The sequence below is a fragment of the Myodes glareolus genome, chromosome 3 (genome assembly GCF_982192425.1).
Source record: "Myodes glareolus chromosome 3, mMyoGla1.1, whole genome shotgun sequence".
Classification (NCBI taxonomy): domain Eukaryota; kingdom Metazoa; phylum Chordata; class Mammalia; order Rodentia; family Cricetidae; genus Myodes; species Myodes glareolus.
In genome coordinates this window covers 26,382,190-26,396,613 of record NC_142028.1, presented here as the reverse complement: position 1 = coordinate 26,396,613, position 14,424 = coordinate 26,382,190, and the positions used below count along the sequence as shown (strand labels likewise).

General features: G+C 47.8%; 1 protein-coding gene across 1 annotated transcript in view; it reads left to right on the top strand.

The window, feature by feature from the left end:
- The window catches only part of Ano2 (anoctamin 2), a 353,748-nt gene that overhangs the window by 310,862 nt on the left and 28,462 nt on the right, over positions 1 to 14,424 (top strand). The window contains exons 18-20 of the mRNA XM_048444098.3: positions 171 to 228; positions 377 to 477; positions 6,778 to 6,923. Of these exons, the coding sequence (XP_048300055.2) occupies positions 171 to 228; positions 377 to 477; positions 6,778 to 6,923 (305 nt within the window). The remainder of the gene's footprint in view (positions 1 to 170; positions 229 to 376; positions 478 to 6,777; positions 6,924 to 14,424) is intronic.

Sequence of the window (14,424 nt, the reverse complement as noted above, 5' to 3'; positions counted from 1 at the left end):
AGATATTTGTTAACAGACAACCGGTGTAAACTCCTGTCCTTCTGTGATTTGGGACACACCCCCAAGCCAGTTCGTTCAAAGAGGACATTAAGAAACAGCTATTTCATGCAGAGGGCAAATGTTCCAGTGGCCTTGCTTCCTCTGATGTTACTTACACGTTTTTCTTTCAGGTTTGTGGGCAGACCTGGAAGCTACGTCTATGTGTTCGATGGCTACCGCATGGAAGAGGCAAGTACAGTCTCTGGCATTCGTGCATGGCCAGCAGTTTGTGGGTTGCCCCATGCTTTGCCCCGTTCTTACCCCATCACAGTGTTGTTCATTGCTCTAGCGCCTGCGTGGTCTGACCGCACCTGTCTCTTTGCTCTCCCCACTGCAGTGTGCTCCGGGAGGCTGTCTCATGGAGCTGTGCATCCAGCTCAGCATCATCATGCTGGGGAAGCAGCTGATCCAGAACAATATCTTTGAGATTGGCGTCCCGTACGTAATGACCATTCTGCTGTCCCTTCTGGAGAAGCGCCAGGCTTTCAGCACAGTTTGCACGGCCTTTCCCCTTTGCGTATAGCTTGGTCATTCACCCCCCTTCCTGTGAACCAGTAGCTGTCCTCTAATGCACTTTGTTTCCCAGTCCAAGTTCAGATGTTTGAGCTCAGAGTGAGTGACCACTTACTCAAATATACATAGAAGTGAAGGGCAGAGCTGAGAGGTGATCCAGGCCCCAGGGTGTATAAATTTTTTGATGTATTTGTCCTCCTGTTGAGTAAGTAGGGCAGTTCTGGGGGGAGGATGAATAGGAAAGTCTGATGAAGACATTTCAGGAACTCTGGCAACAAAAGATGGGATGCAAGACCTTAAGAGGAGAGGCATGAATACCCCGGAGTTTTTCATATATTTTAAAGATTTAAATGGGCATGAAACCTTATTGACAGCTACTAAAATGGGAACCAAACAAAACAAGTAAACAAGCAAAAATCGATGTCCAAAAATGTATATTCTCTGTCTTTCCTTCTGGTCCCTTGGGTTTTCCTTTCCTTGTTGTGTGTGTGTGTGTGTGTGTGTGTGTGTGTGTGTGTGTGTGTGTATGTATGTATGTATGTATATATATGTTGTGGGTGTGTTTGTGTGTGCAAGTGTACATGTGTATGAGTGAATATGGAGGTCAGGGGAAACCTGTTTCTCAGAGGCTCTCCACCTTCTTTTTTGAGACAGGGTCTCTAACTGGCCCAACTTCCCTATCTCTTCTTCCCCAGTGTGGTTAGTAGAAGCTACCACACTTGCCTTTTCATGCTGAATCTGGGGATTGAACTCTGGTCTTCATATTTCAGCAGATGAGCCCAACCCTCCTTTCTAGTCCTCTGTGATTTTAAAGAGGAATCAGTCTCAGGGCTATTTTTAGCTAGCCCAGCGTCACATTGCTGGGGAGTGCCAGAGGTAAGCAGGGCTAACTCTAATGGGCAGGCTAGGAGTCTTGAACACTTATAAGACAGGCCATTCTCTTGCAGGATACCGCGGTCCTGCAGTGGTCAGATGGTCATCACGGGGTAGTTGAAGATCCTATGAGTCTGTATCCCTGCTGGATTTTTATCATGTACTTTCTGCTTCCAAGAAAACTTCCAGGAAAGAAGGGCTGCTTCATCTTTCTATACAACCGAATTTGTGTATTTACTGCCCAAGATGATGTTATGAGGTTGATTCTTCTTCCTTTTCCCCCTCCTCCTTCTCCTCCTTCTTCTTCCTTCTTGAGACAGAGTGTCTATGCATAGCCCTGGCTGGTCTGGAATTAGTTCTGTAAGACAGGCTGACCTTGAACTCAGAGATCTGCCTGCTTCTGCCTCCCAAGTGCTGGGGTTAAAGGCGTACACCACCACATTCACTCTGCTTTTACCTCAAGCACCTCATGACCCAGAGGTACTACAGATGGTGGGGTTAAGTCTCCAAGATGGCATTTCCCCAGTCAAGGCCTTTGGGGCTTGAAGGGAGATGCCAATTGCACAAACTATAGCCATCTGAGAAGAGGAAACCTCAATTGAGAAAATGCCTCTATAAGATCAGGCTGTATGCCATCCTATAGGGCATATTCTTAATTAGCGATTGATGGGAAAAGGCCCAGTGCCTTGTGGGTGATGGTATCCCTGGCATGGTGGTCCTGGTTTCTATAAGAAAGCAGGCTGAACAAGCCATGATGAGCAAGCCAGTAAGTAGCATTCCTCCATGGCCTCTACATCAGCTCCTGTGTCACGGTTCCTGTGATATTAACAGCAGTGTTATGAAAGTGTGAATCAAATAAACCCTTTCCTCCCTGACTTGCTTTTTGGTCATGGTGTTTTGTCCCAGCGATAGAAGCCCTAAGACAACCATCACACTTCATTAGGTAGAACACTCAAGCATTTTACTGCTGACATACTGGGACAACCTTGTGTGGCACTTTTAAGTGCTTTTCCTTCGAGGAAAAAGTGGTGGGAATATCAATGTCTGAGTGTTGCGTCCCACCTCTCCTCTTAAGCAAGCCTCCAGTTATCAGCAAGACTAGAAAGCTCGATAAATTCGGGTCTTGAAGTTGTATTCTCTCTCTATTTTCTAACAGTTATTCAGTGGTAGTCAATTACAGCTAACGAACCAGATGTGTTTTGTTCTGTAGGCACACAGTGTTTTAGAGACAGCCTTTGTTGTAGACCAACACCCAGAGTACATACAGATGATGCTACAGACACATCTGGTCCCTTTGAAGCTATGCAACCAAGTTCTCCAGCACAGCTGCCAAGAAAAGCCTTCATGTCAATCAAACATCTGGAGAAGGCACCTGTCTTTCAAGGGCCTTACTGTTCTCCTGTGGATGGAACTGTAGACAGCTAATAGGCACGGGATGCCTTTCTTTCCATCCCCGGACATCTTATCTACCACTTGGCGCATTATTTCTGGATTCAGAAGCCTTCAATAATTTAGGAGCGACAACAGCCCAGGCATATGTGTGACAGTGTGTTGGCATGTTCTCTGTCCATCAGCTTCCCGACAGATGAAAAAAACACATGCTGGCTTGCGTTGAAAATTCAGCTTTCTTGTTTACGCTTTTTGCATATGTGTTTAAAAGTTTGCCACAGTTTAATCAATCACAACTGCATACTAAGTCACAAAGTTCCATGCCAGTCCCTTCCCTCAGCCTCGCTGTCTATGTCTCCTGAGGGATGTAGTGTCACTGTAGTCATCTGTGAGGTAGGTGCCTTGCAAGCCTGGGGCCGCACGAGCCTCCCTCCTGCTGAGTGAAGCTGGTCTCTGCATATTCCACATATAAGCCACCCTGATTCGAAGCATGCGTCCTCATTTCAGCTAGAGGTATTGGGGACTGAACTCAGGGTTTCATGTATGTCAGGCAAACACCGTGCTGTTGACTGGGGTTTCTGTCCCACCTGGTCCTGCAGCTGTTAAGTCCCAAAGAAACACACAGAGGCCTACATTAATCATAAACCACCTATACTTCCTGCCTTGCTACTGGCCAATCAGAGTTTTATTAAAAATAATACAAGTGACAGGATAAATGACCATTGTCCCACAGCACCCTGCTGAGGTACGTTGCAGCCCTCTCGTTTTAGTTCCCGGTCTGCTAAAGGATACACATGACCACCTGTCATGATTACATGGGCAACTTCAAGAATGTGGGCCAGAGATTCTGCCACCATGCCCAGCGTTCCTGATCATCCTACAGACTGCTTTTTGAACTTGGTCAGATGAAGTCTCTATGTTGATGATCAATACATCTTTGACTTACCACTCAAGATCATACTTGGTAAGACCCAAATCAGAATCCAAACTCCTGGCAGTGTCCTTATATAGGGTGTAGGTGGGAAGCATGAAGTAAGCAGGTTTTAAGAGGAATCTTTCCTAGGCAAAAGAAAAATGCCAGTGGAGTCTGACAGTGAGGGAGGAATCATGTGAACTAAAAATTATGCCCAGTGGTATTGAGTTTCTTGCGTGGCACAGAAATATAATGGCCAACAGATCTGGGTTTGTATCAAGACTGTGTCTCATACTCCATGTGCGACCTTCAGAAAGATATTGTACAAAGATTTGCCTTCCATATGCTGTGTAATAAAAAATAGCATGGAATAAAAGCTTGGCTGTCTAGAAAATATGGACACCAGAAGAAGGAAGAACCATTTTAGGGGGTTCTGGCTAGCTGAATTATCACTGTGTGTCACGGACTTTCCTGTCTTTTGAGTTCACAAATGTGACTGGCAGGTCACCTTTCTCCTCTGTCCTCAGCCTGCGGGTTTTTGGGCCAGAGATTATCAGTTCTCACCTCCACAGTCTATGCCCAGCTTTCCCCGTCGGAGTTAAACAAGAATCTGACAGGCAAGATGTTTCTTTGAAAAATCGAAAAATGTGATTGGGACAGACACTTGTGAGGGAGAAGCCAGGTGGTTTCGTACATTGCTACCTAGAGTGACGCTCACAGACAGATCTTTCCCAGAAAGCTGCACGCGTGGTGAATGTCATGACAGGACACGGCATGACATAGCTGTTCATTTGCAGTGTCCGTTAGCCAGGTTTCCCTCACCTGCGATTGTCTCTCCCTTCCAATAGGTGTCTATGCAAAACAAATTTTGGATCTTACTGGGCTGTGCCCCAGAAATAGCATGCCCATCACAACCCTGGCACAATTTCGTTTTTGATTTAGCTTCGGTGTACACTAAAGCAAAACTACAAATGGGCCTTTAACCAGCCAGGTAGATGGAGTGTGTGTGTGTGTGTGTGTGTGTGTGTGTGTGTGTGTGTGTGTGTGTGTGTGTTTTCTTTCCTTTTTGTGTGGAAAGAGAAATTCAAGTTTCTCTGCTGCTTTGGACTTGAACCCCAGGCCCTGCATGTGTCACATAGGTTCTTTACCCCTCTTTCTTTTGTTTTTTTCTTGTTCTTTTACCCTTCTTTCCCTTTCCTTCTTCTCCTTTCTCCCTGTCCCCTCTCTTTTTCCCTCCCTCCCTTCCTTTCTTGGAGACAGAGTTTCAATGTACAACCCAGGCTGACCTGGAACTTATAATACTCTTGCCTTTGTCTCTAGGTGTTGGGGTCACAGGTATGTCCCTAGAGAGCGCCAACTCTCTCACACATTGGAGCCTCTCCTGGGTGTACTTTGAGATGGAAAGAAAAGATGGATAGATAGATGAACCCCTCCACAGCAGCATTATCTCCTTCATAATTCTGACTAATGTGCCAGATCCTGTCCCCAAGTAACTGTCATATACTCTTGGATATAGCTTGTAAGAACTTATAAACCCTCCTTTTCTGTACAGAATGATAAACATAACACAACACTAATTCTCTTCAGAGTCATCCCAGGAGGGCTACTTCCTCAGACACAGTGAAGTCTTACCGGAACTTAAGTATGAGGAACAAACTTGAACTTTGTCAGGAGTCAGGAAAGAAACAGCCACACAGTGGTGGTGTCATCATCACCTTGGACCCATGTAGAGCTAGGTTCTGACTTTTTCCTCAGTGAGGCCAGCACCCAAGAGTCCTCCATGGAACTGCCTGCAGCCCAGGTCTCCCTGAAGCAGAAGGCTCCACAGATCACATGGTTTGGGTGCAAGTCCATGCTGTGGAAAAGCTCAGAGGCTTCCAGAAGCTTCCAGAGCCTTCCTGAGACTTGTCATTAAAAGAGGACATGAAAAAAAAAATTAACAAACCGACCCAGCAGATGCTCAGATGCAAAGGATAGGGTGGGGGTAACATCAAAGGAATTATTTTAACAAGAGAATGAATTGTAGGGTCAGAATCACAGTTCGATGCTTCCCAAAGCCCCATCTGTTTGTTATACAACTTGCGGGATTCCTTCTAAATCCAGGTCTGGAGAGCCTTTCTTTATACATTTTGTTACTGGTTACTGATACCCAGAGGGACCTTCTGGGAATGGCTTGCTCTTGGGAGCTATGTGTAGATTTACCAAACACTCCACCTCCTTTCCGGAACCAATCCACATTTATAAGACTTTGGAGTGCCTCCTGCACTACAGTCTCATCATTGGCCTTTGCCTCCTGCTCTTTCCTTGTGCTTTTAGGGTCTTTGTCCCCCACCCCATCCCCAGACCTTAAGTTCTGAAGCTCCTGGGCCTTTCCGCTAATCTCTGCCTGCTCACAGTCATGACCACCACGGGGCCATCTCTTACTCTTTCCATGACAGTCTCGGGTCTCTCTCTGCCTAGAGCACAGAGAAGCTTTTGACTCCAGGCACGATACAGCTGTCCACACAACGGTCTCACAGGGCCCTGCACCCAGCCGTACTGGAGTTCTTTTAGATATGGCGTCTCTCCCGCTCATCCTCCTGTGCTGGTATTAGAAAGTGGTCAGTGGGCTCCCCGGGCCCCTCCTGGGTGCAGTCTTTAGTCGTCGCTCTTCCTTCAGCTGTGAGTCATCACTGCCCCCAGCCCGTGGAACTCCTGTTCCCACTAACACCCAGGATTCTGACTTCAGTGACATGGCGCTGCACTCCTGACCTCAGAGCAGTGTGGGTTACCTGCACGAGATCTGGATTGCAGGCACCCACTGTCACGGCAGTATGTCTTGCAGGCAGGGAGCTCCTGTCAGTTGCAGCCTTCGTAGCTGGGTGACGTTGATGATAACCTTCTTCTCTGGCAGCGTGCTGAGGGTGGTTTCTTTGTTATCTTAATACAAGACCTCCGTGCTTGGTTCAGGGATGCCTGTAGCGCCCCTGCTTCATCTCTTCCTCCTTTTCTCCAGCTGAAATAATTCGGTCCTCCAAGGCTTTTCGTGACGACTGCGTTTGTTTTGGTAGGAAGCTAAAGAAACTCTTTCGGAAGCTGAAGGATGAGAATGAACCCGGAGAAAGCGGCCCCGACCACTCAAAGCGTCCAGAGCAGTGGGACCTGGACTACAGCCTGGAGCCGTACACTGGGCTGACCCCTGAGTACATGGAAATGAGTAAGAGCCTGGCTTCCTTCTCTGGGTGACAGGTTCAGAGGAGGGGCTGGGGGGAGGAGTTAGGGAGTGATAGGGCGGTCTCAGGTACTCACTGCCCCTTCAGGGTTTCACAGTCCTGTGTTGGTGACCTTTTCTCTTGGCTCGCCTATGCTCTTCTGTAAATAAAATGCTTGTCCTTCCAAGCTAAAAGGGAACGAGGGACATCTTCAATTTAAAAACACCTTTTCCGTACAGGAAGATGAAGGCCGTCCTGTGACATGTAGGCTGGGAATCTACAAGCTTCTTTAAAGAGAAGAACACAGGGAAAGTCCCACACTGATAGGGGTGGGGGAATGAAGGATGGACTGGGTGTAGTGCTAGCTTTCCTGCAAAGGTTGGGGGATGAGAGGAAGACCCTAACAGCAAAGCATCTGGTTGCTTTCCTTCATGAGAGGGCAGAAGCATGGGTCAGTGCAGGCTGATTAAAGCTAATCAGTGCACGCATGGCTCAGAAGGCAGGAGTTTCCCGTTAAGTGTTTTCTAACTCACATCAGCTGCCCTCAACTCGCCTTGTCGGAGTAACTCTGATTTTCTACTGGCATGGATATTTGGTAGCCTCTTTCTATCACTTGGAACTAACAAATTAATAGTGTCGGATACCACAGACCATGAGCCAAGAGAAGAAGGTCATAGACTCTCGTCTTCCAGTGCAGCCCTATTCTAATGCTCTAATACAGTGTACAGTTCTCTGTGCCCTCAGGAAGCCTTGTTTCATCAAGATGCATCTGCTCAAGTATGATAGTTGGTCAGAAATAGTTCATTATCTGATCATTGGTTCATTTTAACACATCCCTTTCTGAAAGGAGGCATGTACAAACTCCTGAAGTACCCTGACGTCATGTGATATAGAAGAAATATCAAAGCATAGTAAGCTTGAGATTCCCAGCCCTCCTGTGCACTTTGCATCCCAACCTCTGGAGCCCCGTATTCCAGGTTGAGTCCTAGCTTTGCTTTAGGCAATGCTTCCTCAGCAATGCCGTCCAGGACAGTTCCCCATCCTTGTGGGTAGTGTGGTTGCCTACGCACTTCTCTCCCTTACCATTTTATTTGGTACCCACACTAATGGAGTCTTACTGAGTCATTATTCACAGATCTGCTTCAGCAGACCTAGCCTATTGGGTTCCAAAGATCAGTGAGGAGGGGCGGGCTGCGGCTCATTCATCTCTACATCCCCCAGAGACCAGCGTATTTCCTGGCTTAGCGGGCCCTCAGTGTATATCATAAACAGATGAGTGCATGGATGAGTGACTAAATGAGCATATTTGCTAATTATCAAGGAATTTTTGTTAACATAGTTAAGTTCATTGCAATAACTTTAAGAGGCAAGGGGAAGTTCACTTTTAAAGGTGGACTTGGTGGAAGGTGCATGAGGGATCTCCGCTACAGTTTCCTTTCTTAGATATATGGTTGAATGATAAACCTATAAGTTCTCCTCTGGTTTTATCGGCAATAACAGCGAAGAACACACTCCAAGGAAGAGGGTTGGCAAATGCAAACAGCCTCACGGTCACAAGCATCTATTGTTGACAACGGGAAGCAAACGGTGTTAGTGGTTTGGGGATGGGGCAATTTCTATGGCAGACCTGGGTTAGTGGAGAATCCTGAAGATAGGCAAGTTCCCGCCTCACACGAGGATGGAGAGGAATAATTGTAAAAGCTTGGTCATTAAAGTGACTGAACTCTTTACATCCCTTGAAGAAATGGACCACAAGGAAGGGTCATGAGGCTAGAGAAGGGGTGAGGACATGCAAGTAAACACATTTAATTATTCACTCACTTTGGGGAGCACCCAACTTTTATTGAACATCTAGCAGGAGGAATCAGTCCAGAAACCAGGACAACCTCTTAACCTTTTTAGATTGGCGTTGATATTGACCGAATCAACAATTTATTGATACTAAAATAGTCTTGCTTGGGAAGTACGCCGAGCCTCCTTCTTCCATTTTGCTGAGCATGTTGTCAGAGGCGTTACAATGTGTAATTATGTGTAAGTAGAGGAGCAGTGGTGTCTGGGTTGTGTCCTTTTTTATTATGGTCTATCGGTCTATTCAATACACAGTCAAAAACGGCTGCAGAACGAACTCCACCAAACCTTAGCATGCAACATAGGGAATGACCTGGAGTCAAGCTGTGGGGCTTCCAATCTTAACTGAGCAGCATGCTAGCTATATATGTGGCTCTGGGCTTAATGCTTGACATCAGCCAGGCCGAACTTTCCCATTCAAAATATGGGTTTGGTGATATCTTCTACCTCCTATTGATTTGGGTGTCAGAGTTCTTGTGTCTTGGAGCAAAGAGGTGAGCACAGATGGAGCAGAAATAGAGACTTTTATTTTTTAAAAAAAAATATTTATTATGTATACAGTGTTGTGCCTGCATGTATGCCTGCAAGCCAGAATAGGGCACCAGATCTCATTATAGATGGTTGGGAACCACTTTGTGGTTGCTGGGAACTGAACTCAGGAGCTATTTCTCCAGCCCAGGTAATTTATTTATAAAATGATAAGCTTCCAAGGTGGGCAGGAGGCCAGAACAGAGAAAGCTGAGTCACTGGGTTGGTAGCAGCAGCATGGAGGATGAGGTGCGGTCATTTGCATGGGAAAAGTTTTGGGGCTCATTTGCATAGTGGGTGCTTTTCTTTTGGTGTGGTGTTCTGTGGTGTGACAGGTACTTCATGAATGGTGCTGCCCAGATGGTGCCATCCATGTGTCCACTGGGGCACAATGTCATCCTCTACCCTCAAATTGGATCAAAAGTTGTTTGTAAAAACATAGTCTCTGTGCCGGGCACCGTTTGGAAAACTCCTTGCCGGGATGATTATCCTCTCTCCTCTTGCCTGTCTCTCATAATCCATTGCCCAATCATCAAGCATCCTTGTATACAGGAACCACCTGCTTGACCCAACTCAGGTGGCTCGTCTCCCATTACCACCCCACTCGTGTTTGGGGATTTCCTGTGAGGCCGGGCAGAGTCCCAAGGGAATGGCAGAAGAAGCGTTTCTAAGCTAGTTCCCTGGGGACTTCAGTTCTCTAACTCACCATTTAGTGTCTGTGGCCTCTGGGTCTCCAGCTGAGAAAGCTCACTTTTGTGCATGCCTGCCCTCTCTGACCTGGTGTATTTATGGCATCTGCATTGCCATTCCCTCTGCAGTATCTTTGGAGGCCACCACTACTGTGCATCGTCTTGGCCTCCTATGGTTGGGGCTTGTTCCCCTACAGCCTCCACATTCTCTCTCTTGGCTTGTCATTGTCGGTTGTGATTTTGTTCTTTGATCCTGTTACTAAGTTTTTCAAGAGCCCCTCTGGCCTCTTATTCCTTTCCCTGGCCAACTTTTCATGTTCCTTTTGCTCTGGAATTCTCCAAAATCTTTTCACTCATACATGCAAAACCAGTTTTATGTTTCTGGCTCCATGAAGGGCCCTCTCCTTTCATATTGTAGGCTCTTGCCCTGCAGGATTTCAGAGACATTGCTTCCTAAACTAGAGGTTCACAAAACTTTGCAAGAACAGGCCTTCCCCACTTAACAGAGCATTGCCCAGTGCCTCTCACAGCCTGAGTACTGAAAAAATTCTAGACAACCCCATAAAGGAATCTCTGTGTAAATGAGGGTATCTGTTTATGTCTCCTCCTCTAGGCTGCAGGCACCTCCCTGCAGGTCAATCCTCAAGCATTTATGAGCTGATAATCCAGTGGGTGGATTATCAAGACTGTATCATCCCTGTTTCTCCTTTTCTGCCCCTTCTCTTCCTCCTTTCATGCCCCCCTCTGCCCTTCACTTCTGCCTGCTCCCCTCCCCCACTCCAGGCTATTATTCCCTCCTTCCCAGAGTAAGCCAGGGAAATAAGAGAAGGTGTAACATGAGCCCATCCATGCGCTCCTACATGGCAGCTCTGGGAAACAACTAGAAGGCCAAAGTGAGCGGACAACTCAACTTCCTAGGGAATAATCAGTCCTGCCATTCCTCCGGAAGGTTCACTCACCTGGTGACAGAGTTGCGGCCCTTCTTTTCCCTCTAATTTCTCCTCACCCTTATCCCTGAAGCAAAGACTTGCCTCTTGGTCTCTTGTGTCTTTCCCTGATCAATGTGAGGCCTAGCCAGCCACCTCCCTCCTTCGTGCATTCCTGGAGTGTTATGTGTCTGGGGTGAGGGTCTAGCTCTACCTTGAGCCTGGGGCCTGCCATCTCTCTGGGTTTTTCTTCCTTCACAATAAGGGGAGCTAAACCAGAAGATGCATGTCCCAGGATGTGACACAACCCACCTGTCATCTCTGGTCAAAGCTGGTGGTGCCATGTGTCAGAAAAGACTGGCGCATAACTAACTTTTGGGGAAGAAGATAAAACCCAGTCAGTGTGCTCTTGCTTTCTAAGATTGTCATGTAACGCCGAGAGACAGCAAGAGAAGTTTCTGGATTCACCAGCGGAAGTGAATGCTGCTTCTTATTATTATGTGAGGGAGTGTCTGAAGTCCCATAAAGAGTTTCAAACAGCTGGGCTGCAAGTCCAGGTTCCTTTCTGATTCTGGTGTCTTCCTTTATGTATAACTGTTAAATGATACACCTCAAACCCAAGAAACTGAAGGTCGCCCCAACGATTCATTGGTAGAACCAAGTCCTCTCTCCTACCGTTCTACAAGAGGTTTTGATGAGCCCTGGTAGAGAAGCGGAGGGGACAGAGGGGAGTGAGCTTTCTTCCTTCCTTCTCCACTGGCTAGACCTCCCCAATTCCAGAAGGCCACTTGTCTTGGACTTTGAACAAAAATGAGAGCCCTGAAACCAAAGCTGCCCACTCCCACTGGTGTGCCTGACATGGTGATCCTGGGCCTTGCTCTCAGCTGTCAGCTTCCTTCCCGAGCTCCCCAGGACCACCCATGCAGACAGGAAGTGTGCTGAGCCCACTGCAGCCTGTCTGTTGTAATGGCAGGGCAGGTCATCAGTGGGGGGCGGCAGCAGGGAGAGATGTATTATATTTACATTTTTCTAAATTGAGCTGGAAGTCTGGGGGGGGGGGGGCGCGGACCCAGGTCTGGGGGAGGGGCCTGAGGTGAAGGGGAAGCTGGAGTGGGAAGGCTGGAAGTCCTTCTGAGGAGGAGGGAGCTTCCTGGGGGTGGCGGTGGATGTGGGGATGGGCTGGCTTCAGACAAAGGGAAACCTGAGAGTGAGGGATTACTGGAAAAACCTGTGAGGGAGGGGAGCAGCCCGCTTTCAAGGGAATCTCCAATATCAAACCCTCTTCCTGAAGAGCTTACTAAGAAAGACTTCAAGGGTAACTCCCCCTCCCCCAACTCTGGGGGTGGGGCGAAAGAAAGCTGACCCAGGAGCAGGCCGCAGCGTTAATCATCAGGGTCCCCAAGCCCCGGAGGAGGCTTCAAAGCTCCTTTGCCACAGGCCTCTCACAGCCCAGCTATGGACTTTCCCTAAGGAGCCAAGGAGGAGAAATTCCTCTGCTGTTGGAAGAGCTGCGGGCGAAGCTCTCCGAACACTTGTCGCTGTGAGACTTACCCTGTAGAGCAGAACTTGACAGCCGTGTGGGGGGCAATGTAACCCCAAATTTAATCCTGTAATGATATTTAGTGACAAGGTCCGGATGAAATTCTTGATAAAATTTCATTGTTGTTTTATCTTGATAAATCAGTGATAGCACTGTGAGTCTTTCCTACTCAAAGACAAGGCCTATGTTCAAAATACCCTCTCATCGGTGGGGGAAGCTTCTTGGGGACAGAACAGGCATGGTAGACACTCCATGAGTGTTTGCTGCTGAAGGAAAAAGATAATGAATGAAAACCAAATGGTACTCAGGCCCCACAGACGTCACCTGCCATGGACTCCCCTTGCCGTGCAGACTCAGCTGGGATGGCCGTCCCACCCAGAGGTGCAGAATCTTCTTATCCTATGATGCACTGTGATCGGGATGCGTCATCCTGAGACCAGATGCCCTGGCAGTTGTGGTTTGAATCTGGACCGTACCCCCACACCCTCACGTTTTAAATGTCAAGCCCCTATCTAGTGGTGTTGTTTTGGGAGGCTGTGGTACATTTTGGAGCACGGGCTTAGCTCTTAGAAATAAGGCACCAGTGGGGGTTGCTGAAGGTTACATCCAGGACTCTGGTTCCAGCTTCATTCTCTGCTTCTGGGTCGACTGTGAGGTGACATGGGTAACCTGGTAGACATGCTCCTGACACCACGAGCCATACACATGCAACAGATGTGAAAAGCTGATGCTGGGAGTGGGGACAGAGCCGCTTACATTAGTGGGGAGATGCGATCCCATTCAGGGTGGGTCTTCTTCCTCTTGCTTCCTGCACCCCCCCAACAAGGCACAAAGCTGGGGGAACAAAACTCGAAGTGTGTGCTCCAAGACAGTGGCTGAAAGCCCCGGGAAATTCCTTTCCCCGGAGTCATCCTGTTTATAGGAACTGAGTCATCCCACTGGATAATTGGGTACCTGCCTCCTTCTCTAAATGGTACTTAACCACAGTCCAGGCAGCACAGAGGGCCCCGTTCCAGGGCTTCTGGGAAAGAGGGTGAGTCCCAGGCCATTTGTCTCCTCTTACTTCCGAGGCAGACATTGCTTGACATTGTCTGCACCCTGTAGCCCTCTCTTCTCCCACTGGGACTTAGAAACGGGCACCTTACCTGGATGCTATATTCCTTACCACCTCTGTGACTGTGCCTGCCACACAGAGGTGCCTGGCCAGCGCTGGGGAAAGGAACGAGTGGCTGGAGAGAGGAATGGGTGGCAGGGACTGAGCAGGTGCAAGATCCTCTTTGTTAGAGACACATTGGGAAGTAGCCTGCTTTTCTGTTTCTCCTCGTCCAACCGGGGAACTCAGAAGGGAGCTTTGTCAATCTGTCATAGCCATGGTATAGGTCTCCGGAGCAGGCATATCTGTGTTTTCCCTGCTCTTTCCTTTTCGATAAAATTTCCATAAACGTTATTGTATTTTCAAATCGTATTTTATTTTCATTTTGTTGACTTTTCCGCAGCCTTCTGGAGGAAAAGGAATAAAACACACAAGGGTCCTTGTAATGTTTTGGAAGCTCTGTTCAGATCTCTCCTGGTTTCTTGCCTCTGTCTCTCAGTTGCTTTGCCATAGTGATAGATGCGCTAGAGGGAAGGAGGGGTAGTCAATCGTATGGCTGCCCTCCACGCTCCCTATTCATTTACGTGTGTGTGCGTGCGTGCGTGTGTGTGTGTGTGTGTGTGTGTGTAAGAGTGAACAGATCACTCCATGTGTGTATTCTCCAGAAACCACTAGAAATCACCAGGTGGCTCTCAGAAGCAAATCAGTTGATCTTAGCAGCTCATTTCTCTCTCGTTTGATTGTGGTGCTGGGGAGCGAGGAGAGGAGTGGTAACCGAGTCTCCTTCAGGGACAAAGAAATGGAGACATTCAGAGCCAAGTGTATCTTAGAGGTCTATCTGGGTGTTGCACTGATATTTCATGTGGCAAACTCTTAATATTT